This window comes from Haliotis rubra, unplaced genomic scaffold, assembly GCF_003918875.1.
Source record: "Haliotis rubra isolate DU_JTF1 unplaced genomic scaffold, ASM391887v1 Scf2266, whole genome shotgun sequence".
Taxonomy (NCBI): domain Eukaryota; kingdom Metazoa; phylum Mollusca; class Gastropoda; order Lepetellida; family Haliotidae; genus Haliotis; species Haliotis rubra.
Genome location: NW_025766299.1, coordinates 2638 through 22852, shown reverse-complemented (window position 1 = coordinate 22852; position 20215 = coordinate 2638). Strand labels below are relative to the sequence as shown.

Sequence of the window (20215 nt, the reverse complement as noted above, 5' to 3'; positions counted from 1 at the left end):
GTGGCACGTTGTTCCCAGGCAGCAGTCCGCCTTCCCATGGTTCCTGTGGCATGTTAAGTCGAGGGCAGCAGTCCGCTTCCATGGTTCCTGTGGCATGTGTCGTGAGAGCAGTTCGCCTAGGCAGTCAGCTTTCCATGGTTCCTGTGGCATGTTGTCTGTAGGCGCAGTCCGCTTCCATGGTTCCTGTGGCATGTTAAGTCGTAGGCAGCAGTCCGCTTCCATGGTTCCTGTGGCATGTTAAGTCGTGAGGCAGCAGTTCAGCTCCATGGTTCCTGTGGTCGTGATGTTGGTTGTAGGCAGCAGGTGGCTGGTGTGACTACATGTGTATCTTGGGTGAAATTCTTCCAGCTGACAGATGGTATTATGGCAGGTATTTAAGGATCATCCAGCTTAAATATGACTAAACTGAATACATGGGTGGCTGTATTTTTATTGCTCCTACACTCAGAAGTAACACACAGACCATGAAATATATTCATGGATAGTGTGCTTGTATGAGATACTCGCCTAAAGCAGGTATATCTCTGAACACAGTTGAAGTTATCCTAAGGAACAATATAAATTGCTGCTTCAAGTCCAAGATTATGAAAACAACAATCAATCATTCTGCTGTGTCTTTGTGGTCGAATGTTGTGAGTTACGTGTGTTTTAGTCGCCTGCTGGAGAGTATCTTCGTTGAACGTCAACGCCAGCAACGCTTCGAGTCAGCCGGAGCATCTTCACTCGCGATACAGAAGCTGCTGCTGCACCTCATCAAGACTCAGCAGGGCCTGCTGTTTCTCAGCTGGAAGCCGGACACAACCAACGCATCATCAGGTCTCTCATTCAGATGATCGTGAGTTTCCTGCGAAGCTAAGATCTCCTTGATGCACTGTTCAACAAATCTTTTTCCATGGAGGGAACATAGTGTTTAAAATATTTGCCTGTCAAGCTCTCGATTCGATTTCCTACGTGAAGGCTCCCTGATGAAGCTCATATCTAGAGTTCCCGAACGTGAAATTCCTAAAATATTTCTAACAATGGTGTAAAACCATCCTCACTCATTCACACACTGCTTCTTCTTCAACTGATTTGACTTCTCATCATCACATGATGTGATACTAGGGACATTGGTGTAAAATATTAGTCTCGCATACACATGAAAATAACCAGTGGGATTTTCTGTCAGTTGGACCTTCGAATCCCATGCTTGTCGGTTAGATGTTTGGTGGGCACAATAGTGGATCATTACTGACCCAGACAACCTTCAGCTGTCACTGATGGTGGAATCAGAGCCTATGTTAGGGGTGATATGCATGTTATATGTACTTCCGAATTGACACAGATTATGTCCCTGTGAAGTTGTGTGACTGTCCCAGTGATATTGTGTGACTGTCCCAGTGAGATTGTGTGACTGTCCCTGTGGGATTGTGTGACTGTCCCTGTGGGATTGTGTGACTGTCCCTGTGAGATTGTGTGACAGTCCCAGTGAGATTGTGTGACTGTCCCTGTGGGATTGTGACTGTCCCAGTGAGATTATTGTGACTGTCCCTGTGGGATTGTGTGACTGTCCCGTGGGATTGTGTGACTGTCCCTGTGAGATTGTGTGACTGTCCCTGTGAGATTGTGTGACTGTCCCAGTGAGATTGTGTGACTGCCCTGTGAGATTGTGTGACTGTCCCTGTGACTGTCCCTGTGAGATTGTGTGGCTGTGAGATTGTGTGGCTGTGAGATTGTGCTGGCTGTGGATTGTGTGACCGTGAGATGGGGGCTGTGGGGATTGTGTGACCATGAGTATTGCGTGGATGTGGGATTGTGCTTGCTGTGAGACCTATTGTGGCTGGCTGTGGGATTGTGTGGCTGTGGGATTGTGCAGCTGTGAGATTGTGTGACTGTGAGGATTGTGCGTGACTGAGATTGTGTGGCTGTGGGATGATTGTGAGGCTGTGGGATTGTGTGACTGTGGGATGATTGTGAGGCTGTGGGATTGTGTGACTGTGGGATGATTGTGTGGCTGTGAGATTTTGTGACTGTGGGGATTGTGTGGCTGTGGATTGTGTGACTGTGAGATTGTGTGGCTGTGGGATAGTGACTGTGGGATGATTGTGTGGATGTGGGATTGTGTGACTGTGAGATTGTGTGACTGAGATTGTGTGGCTGTGGGATAGTGACTGGGATGATTGTGTGGATGTGGGATTGTGTGGACTGAGATGGACTGAGATTGTGTGACTGTGGAGATTGTGTGACTGTGAGATTTTGTGACTGTGGGATAGTGTGACTGTGGGATGATTGTGAAGCTGTGGGATTCTGTGAGTGTGAGATTGTGTGGCTGTGAGATTTTGTTACTGTGGGATTGTGTGGCTGTGAGTTTTTGTGACTGTTGGATTGTGTGGCTGTGGGATAGTTTGACTGTGAGATTGTGTGGCTGTGAGATTGTGTGGCTGTGGGATAGTGTGACTGTGGGATGATTGTGTGGATGTGGGATTGTGTTACTGTGAGATTGTGTGACTGGGATTGTGTGACTGTGGGATTCTGTGACTGTGAGATTGTGTGGCTGTGAGATTTTGTTACTGTGGGATTGTGTGACTGTGAGATTGTGTGACTGTGGGATAGTGTGACTGTGGGAAGATTGTGTGGATTTGGGATTGTGTTACTGTGGCATTCTGTTGTGCTGTGACTTTGATTGTGTGGCTGTGAGATTGTGTGGCTGTATTGTGGACTTTGAGATTGTGTGTGGACTGTGACTGTGGAGATTGTGACTATGACATTGTGTGGCTGTAAGATTGTGTGACTGTGAGATTGTGTGGTTGTGGGATTGTGTGACTGACTGTGAGATTGTGTGACTGTGACTGAGATTGTGCGACTGTGAGAGATTGTGACTTTGAGATTGTGTGGACTTTGATTATGAGATTGTGCGGGACTGTGACTGTGACATTGTGGGATTGTGTCTTTGAGATTGTGTGGCTGTGGATTGTGTAGCTGTGGGATTGTGGACTGTGACTTTGAGGATTGTGTGACTGTGATATTGTGGGATTGGGATTGTGTGACTGAGATTGTGACTGTGAGATTGTGTGGCTGTTACTTTGAGATTGTAGGAATGGGGTTTGTGGCTGTGACTTTTGAGATTGTGTGACCGTGAGATTGTGTGACTGTGACTTTGAGATTGTAGGAATGTGGGATTGTGTGACAGTGACTGTGGCTGTGACAGAGACCGTGTGACTGTGTCCCGCCATATAGTTCGAATATTGCTGAGTATGGCGTTAAACAACAAACCGAGACCGCGGCTGTGACTGTGTGGCTGAGACTGTGACTGAGACATGATGCTGATACTGATGATGGTTTTACCAGGAGGACAGCCCGGAGGAGGGTGTGGACGACATGCCGGCCCGCCAGCTGGGGTTGGAACTGGTGTACCACCTACAGACTCTCCAGTACGTCGACCATCTCCTGGAATACCACAACAAGCGTAAGTAGGGTTCTAGAATCTCAATAACTCTGGATAGAAAACAGCCCTAGCACTCTTATTGCTATTTTCACAAGGGTCTTGGCTTGATCCGATTGGAAAACTGGCAGCTTGGCTGAATGTGTGTTATGTTAACCTGGTGGCATGTGATTTTGATCATTCAACCTGTTGCTTAGCAACTGATCACTGAACTATACTGAGTCAAAAAGAAACTTCACAAAATGTAATTTGAATAATAATGAATAATTGTTCTCTGATGATACATCTATGTAACCCGAAATGGGATCCCTATCTCTTCGACTCTAGAAAAACGTTAGCAAAACCCACTCAAACCCATCCATTCAGCCGCGCAAATCGACGTTAGTGCCAAATCAGGTTTTGCACGTGCAGCCCATCACGTGATTTTCGCATCAAAGTTTTCTTCATATGCACGTGTTTGCATTGTCCCTCAAGAATTGAAAAACACTTTTTAAACCACAGTTCTAACGGTAATTTTGAAATGCCACGATTGTCAAATGTGCAACCTGAACGCGTACGCTTGGCATGTTGCAAGCGGAAGATCAGTTATTGACGCCTCAAGAGCAAATGGATGCAGCCGTCAGACTGTGTATGACTCTTATGCAGGTCGCCTACAAATTACAATGGCACCACTTGATCACTTCTGCAAGGTCGGTCAGTCCACCGTGGCACGCCACACGCAGCAGAAGACCAATTTCAAATCGTCCCTACGCCACCTATGTGACAGATTTCTGCCAGCTACACGCAATCCAGGGCTGAGATGTTTAGAGGGGCCGACTGTCCTCACAGACCATTCAAAATCGGTTAAGCGGCTGCCAATCTCCATTCTCGACGTCCATATCGTGGGCCAATATTGACGCCGTTTCATCAACGTCAACGTCTGCTGTGGGCCCAACGTCACCTCCGATAGACCCAGAGGGACTGGAATCGAGTCGTCTTTATCGATGAATCCAGGTTTACCCTCAGATTCGCAGACGGCAGGCATAGAGTCTGGAGACGACGTCGTGAACGGTATGCCCAATGTTGTGTACAGGAAGTCGACAGATTCGGGGGCGGAAATTTCCTTCAAAACGCTGGAATCAACGTCATGGACTGGCCATTGAGGTCCCCTGACCTTCATCCAATAGAGCACGTTTGGGATGCACTTGGGAGAAGGTTTCGTGGTCTTAGGAACCAACCTCAGAATTTGCAGGAACTTGACGCTGCCTTGCAAGAGCAATGGCACAGAATCCCCAACCACGTGTTCACAAGCATCAGGAAGTCAATGAGGAGACGGTGTTTGGCAGTGGTGAATGCGCGGGGCAGCCATACACGATATTGAACTGAGAAATTTCGCATTTTTATTCTTGTGACTTGACATTCTGTATACCCATGTGTTTTTGAACGCATGTGTAGCCTAATGGAACTGATTATGGCACTGTCAGTGTATCGAGTACATCACACAGATCTCAGCAATGAAATAATAACAATTTAACCATCTTACCATCTCTTGTTCCTTTATAGTCCCCTGAAGAAAGATTGTGAAGTTTCTTTTTTGACTCAGTATAGTTGTATTCAGCAAAGTCTTGTCAAGTAAAGGAAATATTTTTCCTACATAGTTTGTTTGTGGAATGCCTTTGTTTGGAACACATAGGAGTAGCTGGGTTGGTTGGTTGTTTGTTGTTTAATGCCACACTCTGTAGTTTTCCAACTATATGGCGGCGGTCTGTAAATAATCGAGTCTGGACCAGACAGAGTAGCTAGGAGTCATATTGTTCTGAATATGGTAGATTGTGTTGCTCGGTTTCAGATGGCAGTGGTCGATCTCTGGATGATCCCAACCACTGGGTATCCTCCAGAACCTGTTCTCAATGACCTTCACCTCTGTGTCAATGCGGATGCCATACCTATATTCAGCACGATGGGTCGTGATGCAGTAGTGCATGTACTCAGTCAGGACAACAACCTCAGCGTCCTCCTGCCGTTCGTGGAAGAGTCAGGTGAGCCAGCAGCCTGTTTTGCTTGAGACAACTAAACCGTGCTAAGGGCAGTGAAACTCCAATGATGGTAATCTTCATTGACTTGCAGCATTTGAAGACTATAATTCCAAACATGTTCTTAATGCTTCAATTGTGCTACATATTTGGAAGAGAATAATGTAAACATAGCTAACAGCAGTTCTGAGACTAGTCTACCGAGGGTGTTACTAGTACTGGACTACTCTAGAAAAACTAGACTTACATAGATGCATCTTTTAAAATGTCCTCTTGTCACCTTTTTGGAAATGTTATATGTGGTCAAAGCTTTCAGGGAAATATTTTTTGTGGAAAGAGCTGTGGCATAAGCTGGAGCTCACCGTATCAAAGATTGTAGTTTGATTTTCATTTTGCTGTACCATGATATTCTTGAAGTGTTGCTGCAAATGCCATAAAAGTAGACTGACTTGCTCTATTCTGAGCTGCTAAACAGCATCATAATGCTGTTTTCTCTCACTATTTATGTACACACTGACACGCAGTAGTGAGTTTGCCTTGAACTATAGTGTGTATGGTCCGTGGTCCTACCCAGATGATGAAGATGGAAACCGTGAGGTTGAAGAAGTCTGTGTGTGCTGGCTACACTCCACCTGCTGCTGTGTCTGGTCATCAAGCTGTCCAACAACGTGCTGATGCTGGAGAAGTTTGCCACTCGGATCCTGGCAGTCAGTGAACAAGGTAAGGCTGGATCCAACCTGTACAGGTTATGATGTGACGTATAACTCACATCTAACCCATCTGGGATTAGGTGCAACACTCTGAGAGTTTGAGTTCAAGTCCTGAAAGACGACTCAACCCTAAAAGTACAAGAAGTTGTTCTTAACGGAGAAAATGTAATCCCAAATATGACATGTTACATTGGACCATTTTCTAAAAGGCCTATTCATGTGTATTGATGACTGAAATACTGTTAAAACTCACTCACCCATGTACATTATCATACAAACTAGAGTCAGAAGGTTAGGGACTGTTCCTAATTTATGGCTTTGTGTATGTGTGGTGTGTGTGTGTGGGGGTTGTTGATGATTTTAAGGGGGTCATCCATTTTGTTCTGGGGGAGGTAGGGGGTCATCCATTTTGTACACATGTTTCTAGGGGGAGTCAGCAATTTTGTACATAAAAATATTAAAAATTAAGCTTACAAAATATTGGAAGGGGGAGGGGGGTCATTGATTTTGTACATGACATGCAGGGGGAGTCACTTACTTTGTACATAAAATTTAGGGTGGGTCATTCATATTGTACATGCTTTTCCATAATAATCATCATCATCCCCCCTGGCCATAAATTATAAATGGTCCCTTAGTGAGTGTTGTAGGTTGGTAGAAATGCTGTGTTTTTCTGTAGATTTCAACAGTCGCCTGACGGAGCTGGAGGAGTGGGTGGCACCTTTGAAGAAAGTGCCGTGTGTGTCACGTGACAAGATGTCTGACCTGATAGGTCAGCTGAAGATGTATGCGGAGGATGTACACAAGCTCCCCCCTGGCCTCATCACCACTGTCCGTATCCTCCATTACCTGTCTGTCCCTCCAGAGAAGCTCTATACACAAGGTCTGTAGTCTGAGGGTGAATGTACTTCTGTTGGTTCAATGGAATTCCTAACCTACTATGTGATGAAATTAACAGAATATTGACCTTAAACTGATGCTGATGTGGAGGCAAAGGTAACCCAGTGAAGTTAGGTGCCACAATTTGTTGGCAGGAGTTGCCTCCCATGGTTGTGCCAGGATGTTATGATTGGCGGCAAGAAATCACAGATTTACCCTCGAGTCAGATTTTTACAGAGGTAGAAATCATCTTAAGCTACATTACTTTGTGTGTTACCCCAGACCAGACTATTGTCATGGCTGGAGGCAAGATCCAACAGAAAACATGTAATGAGTTGCACATGTGTGCAGTGGCACATACAGAATTATGCAAAAATGATCAGCTCCTAAAATCCTGAGTTCATCACTATTTGTTTGAACGTTAGAGACTTATTTCCAGCACAAGAGGCTAGCAGCAACTTCAGATTTATCAAGTGTGTGCATGAGCACAAGCTAAATCACGATATTAACAGACAGCTGATACTGCCAAGACAAATCTCCTCAATCCCTCACTCACTGATTGTTGCAGATTCTCAGAGTGAGTTGAAGTACATGCACGCCCTGGTGGAGCTGTACAGCGAGGAGTGTTTCCCCATCTTCCTCAGCTTTCTCCAGGTACGTCACTTCATGCAGTCTGGAGGATGCTCTGTTTATATCAATTTAGGATTCAGGGATTGTTTGATTTTTTTACAGTGATTTGTTTATTGTAAAATTCCTGTTAAGTTTTTAGTTACATAAGAAAGTAGAATATAGCCTGGTCTATGAATTTCATATAAAAAAATGCAACATTGATCAATAATGAAGTAAAAAATGCCTTTACCATATGTACCATAATAAGCTCCTTAGAATATTGTCCCAGTTGTGTAGATTGATGCTCATGATGTCAATCACTGGATTGTCTGGTCCAGGACTGATTGTTTACAGACCTCAGTCATACAGCAGGAGTGCTGCTTTCAGCAACAAAGAAACAAACAAATTGGAAAATGTTTAATATGATTACATTCATGCACAATTAGTTTTCAGAGATTGAGTTGCAGCAGACATATATAAACTGAAAAAGTTTTGTTGAGAAAACATTGACTGTCATGTGCATTTTGGTGCTCTTAAGGGACCAGTGTAAACAATGCTTACAGATTGTCTACAAATTGTTCAGGGTCATTTACTGAAGCAGGACACATTATACAGCGATTACAGTAGACAACATGACAAGCTAACCTCTGATCAGGACTAACAGACCACCATACTGTGTTTCTCATGAATACCCTACATTCACACAGAAGCTGAGTGAGAGCCTGCTGCGACGCTGGCAGAAAGGTATCCGACTGAGCAATGATCAGATGTCTCGTTACCTCGCCATCACCCAGCCGTCACTGTCCATAGTGAAGAGGTCCATTGCCTTCGTCATAGAGGGCCGGGAAACAGAGGTGCGTCATCACTGGCGTCAAGTTTGATAACAGTGTAAAAATCAAAACATTGCTCTATGCAATAAATAAAGTTGTATGCTTCATTCTTGGGTCTCTAGTTCCTTATTACTGGGAGGGTAGGTATGTGGGCAAGGTGTTCACCCAGTTGGACTTTGTTGAGTCCCAATATAGATACAATAGATGAAGTCACCCACTATGATATTCCTTAATGTGGCACAAAATATGTTTTGTTCCATCTGATGCTTTTTCATTCTTCATTCATGAATACTTGTCAACCTGAGTTTTTATTTGTAATTTGTTCACCGAACAAGCCCTCAATGTTCCTTCCTGCTGTTCTCTCATGTATGTTGTCACTCATTATGTATGATGTGTTTTTGTGTTTGCAGTTCAAGGACTTGACAGCTCTCCCAGCCCTGTTTGAGCTCCATACAGTGTTGTGTTCAGTACCAATCAGTGTTATGCACAGTCAAGGAATTGCAAAGGTACAATCAAAGAGTCTCAATGTAAACTTGAAAGTAAAGGTTAACAACATCATGGTGGTATTCCATTGCTTAGACCATGAAGGGTTGAGATCTGTCTGCATTGCTTAGACCATGAAGGGGATGGGTCTGACAGCATTGCTTAGACCATGAAGGGTTGAGATCTGTCTGCATTGCTTAGACCATGAAGGGGATGGGTCTGTCTGTGTTGCTTAGACCATGAAGGGGATAAGTCTGACAGCATTGCTTAGACCATCTTGGGGATGGGTCTGACAGCTTTGCTTAGACCATGAAGGAGATGGGTCTGTCTGTGTTGCTTAGACCATGAAGGGGATAAGTCTGACAGCATTGCTTAGACCATCTTGGGGATGGGTCGGACAGCATTGCTTAGACCATGAAGGGGATGAGTCTGACAGCATTGCTTAGACCATCTTGGGGATGGGTCTGACAGCATTGCTTAGACCATCTTGGGGATGAGTATGACAGCATTGCTTAGACCATCTTGGGGATGGGTCTGACAGCTTTGCTTAGACCATCTAGGGATGGGTCTGACAGCATTGCTTAGACCAACTAGTTGATGGGTCTGACAGCTTTTCTTAGACCATGAAGGGGATGAGTCTGACAGCTTTGCTTAGACCATGAAGGGTTGAGATCTGTCTGCATTGCTTAGACCATGAAGGGGATTGGTCTGACAGCATTGCTTAGACCATGAAGGGTTGAGAACTGTCTGCAATGTTTAGACCATCTAGTGGATTGGTCTGACAGCTTTGCTTAGACCATGAAGGGGATGGGTCTGTCTGTGTTGCTTAGACCATGAAGGGGATAAGTCTGACAGCATTGCTTAGACCATCTTGGGGATGGGTCGGACAGCATTGCTTAGACCATCTTGGGGATGGGTCTGACAGCATTGCTTAGACCATCTTGGGGATGGGTTTGACACCTTTGCTTAGACTATCTTGGGGATGGGTCTGACAGCAGTGCTTAGACCAACTAGTTGATGGATCTGACAGCATTGCTTAGACCATGAAGGGGATGGACCTGACAGCAGTGCTTAGACCAACTAGTTGATGGATCTGACAGCATTGCTTAGACCATGAAGGGGATGGACCTGACAGCATTGCTTAGACCTTGAAGGGGATGAGTCTGACAGCTTTACTTAGACCATCTAGGGAATTGGTCTGACAGCATTGCTCAGACCATGAAGGGGATGGGTCTGCCTGTGTTGCTTAGACCTTGAAGGGGATAAGTCTGACAGCATTGCTTAGACCATCTTGGGGATGGGTATGACACCTTTGCTTAGACCATGAAGGGGATGGGTCTGTCTGTGTTGCTTAGACCATGAAGAGAATGGGTCTGACAGCTTTTCTTAGACCATCTAGTGATGGATCTGACAGCTTTGCTTAGACCAACAAGTTGATGGGTCTGACAGCTTTTCTTAGACCATGAAGTGGATGGATCTGACAGTTTTGCTTAGACCATCTTGGGGATGGGTCTGACAGCATTGCTTAGACCATGAAGGGGATGGGTCTGTTTACATAACTTAGACCTTGCAGGGGTCACGTCTGTCCAGTGCTTAGACTTTGAAGGGATGGGGTCTCTCCGCATTGCATAGGGTGCAGTTCAAGACTTCCATGTCAGTTATAAATACAAATACAAATACAGAATAAGGTCCTTTCCACTGAAATAAGTCATATCCAAAATCAAAAGTGCATATTGGTAATTAAAATCTTACCATTACTTTCAAGTGGAGGTACATGATTTTGAACTGATACCTCAGACTGGCAAATCAATATCTTTTGTGGTAGAAGTTTGTAGATACATGGAATTGAGGGTCACTAATACAATTCAGGTTTTGTGATTTTTTGTTTTGTTGGGAGTGCAAGTTAATGAATGATTTTTTAGAATCGGTTTCAAATTTACAGATCCAGAAGGATATAGTGGATGCAATCCTGGCCTATACCCAGCCAGCCCTCAACCAGGCAGCTGCCACAGAAGAAGGTTGGTCTTAATTGTCTCTTGAATGAATGGATCCTCTGACATGGGGTTTATGGGTTAGAATAGGTCCCCAGCAGCCTATGCTGGTTGTCAAAGGTGACGTGATGGATCAGGTGGTTGATGACATTGCAGATGCCTTGTCGTCATACCCTGTCATGGTGGATCATTGTTCACAGTTTCAATCACTGGATTGTCTGGTGCAGACTTGATTGTTTACAGGCCGAGTCATATAAACAACAAACAAACAAACACAAGTATTGTGCAATATGTGCCCTGTCCCACAAAGCAGGCTGAACTCTTCAACAACCATCATTCCTGTACTTTAACATAGACACACGAAAGTCCATCCTTTAGCTGAGACAGATTTATGGAACATACCTGTACATTGCCCACCAGCTGGTTGGGCTGAGACAGATTTATGGAACATACCTGTACATTGCCCACCAGCTGGTTGGGCTGAGACAGATTTATGGAACATACCTGTACATTGCCCACCAGCTGGTTGGGCTGAGACAGATTTATGGAACATACCTGTACATTGCCCACCAGCTGGTTGGGCTGAGACAGATTTATGGAACATACCTGTACATTGCCCACCAGCTGGTTGGGCTGAGACTGATTTATGGAACATACCTGTACATTGCCCACCATCTGGTTGGGCTGAGACTGATTTATGGAACATACCTGTACATTGCCCACCAGCTGGTTGGGCTGAGACAGATTTATGGAACATACCTGTACATTGCCCACCAGCTGGTTGGGCTGAGACAGATTTATGGAACATACCTGTACATTGCCCACCAGCTGGTTGGGCTGAGACAGATTTATGGAACATACCTGTAGATTGCCCACCATCTGGTTGGGCTGAGACAGATTTATGGAACATACCTGTACATTGCCCACCAGCTGGTTGGGCTGAGACGGATTTATGGAACATACCTGTACATTGCCCACCAGCTGGTTGGGCTGAGGCAGATTTATGGAACATACCTGTACATTGCCCACCAGCTGGTTGGGCTGAGACAGATTTATGGAACATACCTGTATATTGCCCTCCAGCTGGTTGGGCTGAGACAGATTTATGGAACATACCTGTACATTGCCCACCAGCTGGTTGGGCTGAGACAGATTTATGGAACATACCTGTACATTGCCCACCATCTGGTTGGGCTGAGACAGATTTATGGAACATACCTGTACATTGCCCACCAGCTGGTTGGGCTGAGACTGATTTATGGAACATACCTGTACATTGCCCATCAGTAGTTTAATTTGTGTCATTGAACGATGGGGCTTAGAACATTTCAGCAGTGGCTGTGTTATCAAATATTCCACTCATGAAATACAGAATCACCTTGAAGGCAGACAAAAATGCTTATTTGTATGATGGTAATGAGATAATTTGATGGGACTTTACTGTTCTACAATTTTGATTTCTTTGAATGATTCAATAAGCTGATCAATTCACAGAGTGCTAAGAGGTGGTGAGGAAGTTGAAGCAGGTTAATTTATGTTTCATTGGATACAAGCCTAGCTGACAGCATATGAATGGTTTGTTTTCCTCAGGTAAGATGCAGTTTGTTGCCTAAATGAGACACGAACACCGTACAATGATATTATTGAGGTTCACTGTTTTCTCCCATTTGCCATGCATGTATTGTGTTGTAGGACTAGCACAGAGTTTGTGGACTATGATGCTGACAGACCTTTTGAAGTATGCAAAGAAACTTCCCTACACATATCTCAGTGGGCTCATCATGATGTCAGAGTTACTTCCCCTGCCACTGCCTCTTCAGACAAAAGAGGTACCATTGCTGTACAATTCCTGTTGCACAATGCATTAATCATATATTCTTCAAATGTTTACCGCTGTTTACAACAGATTAAACTGCAAGACAATAGGTTCAAAGCTTTACACTCACACATGGCTACATATGTGTCATTATGTGAATTCATTTCCTTACACAAGTATCTTGACTTTGTTCCTGTTTTTTTTTTAATCAGCCATTGGATAGCACAGAAAAAAGTGAGGTTGTGATGACACGCAAGTTGTGGAGTGCCCACCTCCATCCCCTATCCTCTCTCATCAATGACCTCATCAAGGAGTGTTCAGGTGAGTCTCTCCTCTCTCATTTGTGACCTCATCAAGGAGTGTTGAGGTGAGTTTCTCCTCTTTCATTTGTGACCTCATCAAGGAGAGTTCAGGTGAGTCTCTCCTCTCTCATCGGTGACCTCATCAAGGAGTGTTCAGGTGAGTCTCTCCTCTCTCACTGGTGACCTCATCAAGGAGTGTTCAGGTGAGTCTTGCCTCTCTCACTGGTGACCTCATCAAGGAGTGTTCTGGTGAGTCTCTCCTCTCTCATTGGTGACCTCATCAAGGAGTGTTGAGGTGAGTTTCTCCTCTCTCATTTGTGACCTCATCAAGGTGTGTTCAGGTGAGTCTCTCCTCTCTCACTGGTGACCTCATCAAGGAGTGTTCAGGTGAGTCTCTCCTCTCTCACTGGTGACCTCATCAAGGAGTGTTCAGGTGAGTCTTGCCTCTCTCACTGGTGACCTCATCAAGGAGTGTTCTGGTGAGTCTCTCCTCTCTCATTGGTGACCTCATCAAGGAGTGTTGAGGTGAGTTTCTCCTCTCTCATTTGTGAGCTCATCAAGGTGTGTTCAGGTGAGTCTCTCCTCTCTCACTGGTGACCTCATCAAGGAGTGTTCAGGTGAGTCTCTCCTCTCTCATTGGTGACCTCATCAAGGAGTGTTGAGGTGAGTTTCTCCTCTCTCATTTGTGACCTCATCAAGATGTGTTCAGGTGAGTCTCTCCTCTCTCATTGGTGACCTCATCAAGGAGTGTTGAGGTGAGTTTCTCCTCTCTCATTTGTGACCTCATCAAGGTGTGCTCAGGTGAGTCTCTCCTCTCTCATTGGTGACCTCATCAAGGAGTGTTCAGGTGAGTCTCTCCTCTCTCACTGGTGACCTCATCAAGGAGTGTTCAGGTGAGTCTCTCCTCTCTCACTGGTGACCTCATCAAGGAGTGTTCAGGTGAGTCTCTCCTCTCTCACTGGTGACCTCATCAAGGAGTGTTCAGGTGAGTCTCTCCTCTCACACTGGTGACCTCATCAAGGTGTGTTCTGGTGAGTCTCTCCTCTCTCACTGGTGACCTCATCAAGGTGTGTTCAGGTGAGTCTCTCCTCTCTCATTGTAACCTCATCAAGGAGTGTTCAGGTGAGTCTCTCCTCTCTCACTGGTGACCTCATCAGTGAGTGTTCAGGTGAGTTTCTCCTCTCATTGGTGACCTCATCCTCATTAAAGAGTGTTCAGGTGAGTTTTCTCAAGCCCCTGTCTTGGCTGAACATCTCCCTGGTACCTAATGCTTGTCATTAGAGCAGACTTATGAGAATGAAAATGGTCACACTGTGCACCCTGGTTTGTGTGTGTCATCATGTACGACCAGTGTGAACCTTCCTGTGATTTACCAAATCATCAAACACAATGGTTAGTGTGTTTACCCTTTGTTCCTGTGCTACTAACGCTGACCTCTGTTGCAGGGTCCAGCTGCCAGCCTCTCCAGCAGATGTTGTGTCGTGTGTGTTGGCAGCTGGCCGACCTGGCCTCACCCTCCGCCACCATGATCACCAGGTAGGACCTGTACACATAATCTACATAGCAGATGTAGGAACCCTTCCTGCGAGGGTCTGTTTGTTTAAATTTGGTTTCAATCCCTGATTCATCTCCCCATCAGGGTCATACACACACTTGCTGGATTAATTTTGTAACCTACCACTACAACTGATTTCCTACTCCACTCTCCATCATATCATGCTGACTGTAAATACAGTAATCTCCACACCTTCTGATACACAGGTAGAGAATCTTCATCCCAATCTTTTTCACAAGATAAGGCTTGTTTTTCGAACTGTCCTGTAACTTTAGTCACTGTTACTCTTGGCATGATATACCATTCAAAAATAGTGTTGGGCGGTTAAAGTGTGGAATATTTAAAAAGCTGCACATAACTAAACACACTCAAAATAGTGTAATGCTACTAGTCACTAATGCTACTCACTCACTCACTCACTCACTCACTGGGCTAGTACAAGCAGCCGCAACATACACATACACACGCATACATGTCGTCCATATGAGAAATATTCTCAAGGACGACGTTAAACCCAATTCACCCTCAGCTCACCACTCGTTCTGCTGTCAGGTGTCTGCTGGACATCATCATTGAGAACAGCAGGATTCTCTGCCTGGATGGAGAGGAGCGGGGAGGACAAGGAAGGAGAGAAGGAGCCGTTGGTGAAGGAGGACGATATCCCTTCATCAGGGTAGGACAGGTCACGCGAGAAGTCCCTCAGCCTGTTAGGCTACCTCCTGTCTCAGCCCACCATCAAGATGGCCATGTTGCAGCTCATCAGGGGGAGGTAACTACTGTTTTCTGCATTCTGCAGTATTCCAGCTGTCTGACAGCAGCCAGTAAATGATAGGTCTGGACCAGACCATCCAGTCTTTGATATTTTGGACAAAGATCCATGCTTTATGAGGACCATACATTACCACCAAATATATTCGGTCATCACTTACAATCTGATTAATATCCTGGGGATCGGTTTTAACCTTTAAACACCAAGGGGACTAGAGGCATTAAGACAATGAGGTAACACAAGAGTTGTGGGAAAAGAGGGGGACAAAAGTACACTGCATTCTCAGCTCTTGGGAAGTATGCATCGTCTTAGAGGTCAGAATGTTTGGCACTCGGATTACATTCTCATCTTACCCATGTACAGGGTATCCATGGATGTGAACAACGTCATGTAGATTCTAACACATGTGTCTTGTGTCCTAGCTGTGCCGAGGATGAGAAGTATACCAGTATTGTACCTTCATGCTCAGCCTGCTGAACGAGGTCTCAGACCGACCCATCACATACAGGCACAGGAGAATGTGGTGGTAAGTCTGTCCCCATTGTCTGTCCACTGTACCTTTGTGGGTGTGTGAGCTTACTGACTATATAGTGTGTGACTGATTCATTTACAGATTACCGTGATATAGCTGAAAATTGCACATTGACATAAAATGCTCACTTCACATTGATGAAAACAAACTGTCCCGTCACTTTCAAAATCCCATATCTTGGTATAAATGTGTGTTGTAGCCTTGTCAGACTTGTCATTCAAACCTTTTCAAAGACCTGGATTAAAATTTCCCACATGGGTAGAATGACCGATCATTGTTGTGCTATTTCATGAATAGTTGTACAAAACCATGCTCAATCACCAACATATAAGGTAATTCAGGGTGAGTGAGTGTACGTTCGCTTCAAGAGAATTGAAGGGATTCAAGTTTCCACTTGACCGTTCGGAAGAGAGGATGAGAAAGCAAATAAGCATGAGTCAGGATAAGTATAAAATATTCATTTTATCATAAAAATTACTTTTTTTTTTCCTTATCCTGACTCATGCTCTTTTGCTTGTCCCCTTCCTCTTGCGAACATAGTGGAACACTTGTATCTCCTTAATTGAAGCCCCCTTCAATGTAAAATCACTAATTGGTACTCACCCACGAGTTACCTCCCCTGCCGTAAGCGCGGGAACAGGTGTCGCCACCCTCTGGCCTCATGCTTCACTCTCTCCTTCTTCGCCCAGTGAGCAGGATGTGAGAGCGCCTGTGTCTCCTTACACACTATATCCTTTGGTTTTTCTTAGTTAGTTACCTATTATAGTTTACTATAAAGGTATAGCTAGTATCCTTCAGTTATTTGCATTGATAATTAATCGTTATTTCTACTGTTTATTCAATGGAGTTCGTGATTGTTCAGCTAGTTTTACATTGATGAAAACTGTACTATTTGTAGATTACGCTTTTCCGCCATGGATCCCATGTGGTATGCCCTAGTTGTACTACCTTGTGCGCGCTTGATTCACGCTGCAGTTACTGCATAAATTTAACCAATTCTGCCTTTGATAAATACCATCATCTTGCGTCTTGAGACGTGTTGCAGATAGGTCACGCAAACTAGGTGTAGACATGGCCGATACGGCCGGATTGCCCATCCAGTCAACTGCTGTCGAGCGATCCCTCCCGGCCTGGTGTTCTGCTTGAGACCCCATCGGAAGAGGGACGCGGGATGCAGTCCGTCCACCTTCTAAGAAGCGCCGACCGGCCTCTCCAGACATCCAGTCATCGCAGACAAAGTCCAAGAGGGCCTCAACGCCTTCTCAACGAGACTTCGTACCCCCAGGGCAGCCATCCTCCAAAGGAAATTCCACGGTCATCGAGAACTTTCTCAGCCGAGATCGCTCCAGCAGCAGAATTGGGCCTCTACGATGACCAGCCTATCATCATACCGACATACGCCACAAGAAGCCACCAGTGACAGCGACAGGTGACGCCAGCAGAGATCACCATGCAGCCTGATGCCTCTACACTGATGTCAGACGAGATAGCTGAGGGCCCCAACGCTAGCACAGCAGAGAGGGCACCATCTACTACGTCGCGAGATCATCCCAAATCCATCTTATGAAACAGATCATGATTATGATGGAAGGCCACTATAGACTGGAGAAGCAGCCATCCCAGGGTCCGAAGCCATGAAGGCTCCAACGTAGACAGCACCCCAGAGGCACCATCTGTCAACGTGAGCAGCCACGACAATGCAGCTCTTCGGGCTAAGGAAGTCACAGACCACCCACCGACGAAGGACCCAGATGTACAGCCTTCGCCAAGGCCTTCAATGAAGGGGAAAATCATCACCTTCGCCGGCCATACTCAGATATCGAATCTGATCATCAGACCACACGCAGCCTTCGCTGAAGGTCATATCATCGCTCCCCAGGACCGACGAACGAAGCTTCGCTGGCAGCGTTCATGAAGGACACCTGAACCCAGATCGCTCTTCATCTAAAGATCATCAAGGGACTACAATAAGAGCTTCACTGGCTACCATCAGTCCCCTCATAGGTCGCCAAGAAGGTCAACCTATCGATATAGATCACCAAGACGATCGCCTCTCGCTGATCACCACGCCGATCACCTCACACAGGTCTGTACACATAAGCTACCACAACTAGATCTCCACAAGCCAAACGATATAGAGATAGAGCCACACAGCTCCTACATCAGAAGAGCAACAACCTCTTATCTATGATGATGGAATGGAAGATGATGGAGGAATTATTTTCTCAGATGCAGAGATAAGATATTGATGGTCAATAATCTAGATCTCTCATCACCTTCCAAGAGTGGCAATAAGGCGCAGACTTATCTGATGAAAGAAGATGACGCAGATGCTATTACATCTACTCCCACCTAATCTGGATTGGCGGTACCTCAGAACCTAGATACAGCATTTAACAAAGCCACAAAGGTTCAGACGCCACATCTGCCAAATTTCAGCCAAGAAGTTCTCCACGCGATAATATGGACCCCTTCTTCAAAGCCAGCAAGACATCGATGAGAACTATAAGCTGATCTCCGATGCCAAGAACAAGTACTACAAGATTGATGATCGGAAATTGGTTCAGATAGAAACCATGACGAGGCTGCATGTTCTTGGTCTAAATAGATCTAGAACAATAAATGAGACACTTATCTCCAGATTTCGAACACGCACCTCTGAAGATGACAGAATGATTTACTCGGCCCTACTGATGCAAAAGAAGGACCAGCAGTTTTAACAGATCATCTGACGCCTGTCTCAGCAGCACTGACCTTAGCTCGTCGTCAAGGCCTTCCTAGCTTCCTGCAACTGGGGTGAGAACTTTACAGCTCCACTATATACAGCCCCGCGGTCTTCCCATCCATATTTGACGGAGGAATAGACAGAGTCTCCAAAGAAGTCACCAAGATTCTAGAGAAGTCCTGATGATTAAATCGATGGACACGCTAGCCAGTGTCATTCGACAGACTTCACAAAGATACTCAGGGAGATCTAAATTCACCGGCCTACAAAGAGCTAGAGACAGGAAGATTGCCAGTTCCAGGGAAGAGATTCTTTCACGCCTATGGCAACTATAGAGGAGGGTCAGGAAGAGGCAGGACACCCAGAGGTTCCCGCAACTATAAACGCTGAAAGACAGGTTCGAACGACTGGAGTCTTCCACCCCCAGCCGCTCCAGTACAACCGCCACAAGTGGGTGGACGCCTTCAACCACACTGGGAAAACTGGGGAATACTTCAAGACACCTATGTCTCCAACATTCTTCAACGCGAGGATTTCGTATCCCACTACAGGCCAAGCCTCCACTAACAGTCAACCCTCACAAGTTCGAGGTACAGGCACAACAACTACTAAAGTTAAGAGAGGCGGTTACATTACTCCTAACCAAGCAGGCCATAGAAGTAATAGAGCAAGGAAACATCGAACCAGGTTTCTACTCCCCAGTTTTCCTAGTACCCAAGAAGAACTCCAAGGAGAAATACAGACTCATTTACAACATGAGCTTCTTCAACAAGACTTACTTAAGCAGACCACCCAGGTTCATTTTATGATACATCTACCCGAACTTCGTAAGCAGATGATTCACTCTATGGACTGTATAAGCGGTATAGATCTACAAGATGCTTATCTGCACATCCCGATACATCCCTAATCCAGGAAATACCTTCGCTTACGCTTAGACGGGTTACATTACTAGTGGAAAGTACTCCCATCTCGAATAGCATCAGCCCCATGGTTATTCACGAGAATAACGAAACCGATTGTTACCTATCTACATCGGCCAAGGGCTATGCAGTGCGTTTTTCCTCGACGACGGGATACAAGTAGATCAAGATCCACAGCATCTCAAACTACAGTTAAATCCACATCATAAAGCTACTAACACAGCTGGGATGGTTAGTAAACTTACACAAGTCGGACCTAGTACTATCGCAAGATCTGCAATTCCTAGGCATCCGATTTATCACCAATCTCAACCAGATAGTCGCATTCAGAAGACCGCTGGGCTCAAGATCCAACAGATCATTCCACCAGCTCTACTTTCCGCTACCACTTCCGACAATGGCAGAGCTTACTAGGTCTTCTAACATCAGCCCAAGACTTGACAGTCATAGGCAGATTACAGTTACGCCCATTACAGGTCTTCGCCAACACACATCTCGACGACCTACAACCATTCAGTCTACCAAACATCTCAGACCTCATCTATTATGGTGGACAAAGAAATCGAATGTCTGCTAAGGGATTTGTTTAGCAGAGCAGGAATTCAAAACCCATCTATATGTAGATCGCACGCTTCCAAGCGTTGGGGAGCTCATCTCA

General features: G+C 45.3%; 1 protein-coding gene across 1 annotated transcript; it reads left to right on the top strand.

Annotated features, from left to right (window-relative positions):
* Positions 1–6088: 6088 nt before the first annotated feature.
* On the top strand, positions 6089–15285 carry LOC124277736 (protein virilizer homolog). Its single transcript, XM_046713462.1, has 11 exons — positions 6089–6153; positions 6823–7026; positions 7591–7676; positions 8339–8485; positions 8872–8967; positions 10887–10962; positions 12628–12764; positions 12964–13072; positions 14499–14589; positions 15161–15201; positions 15281–15285. Exons 1-11 carry the CDS (start codon positions 6108–6110, stop codon positions 15283–15285), a joined length of 1038 nt encoding a protein of 345 aa, XP_046569418.1. The 5' UTR covers positions 6089–6107.
* Positions 15286–20215: the final 4930 nt, after the last annotated feature.

Bases quoted from the DNA above. Each gene is read 5' to 3' on its own strand.
- LOC124277736 (XM_046713462.1), top strand. From the start codon at position 6,108: ATGCTGGAGAAGTTTGCCACTCGGATCCTGGCAGTCAGTGAACAAG. The intron at 8,486-8,871 runs GTGCGTCATCAC...TTGTGTTTGCAG, and splicing joins TAGAGGGCCGGGAAACAGAG to TTCAAGGACTTGACAGCTCT. The intron at 8,968-10,886 runs GTACAATCAAAG...TCAAATTTACAG, and splicing joins ACAGTCAAGGAATTGCAAAG to ATCCAGAAGGATATAGTGGA.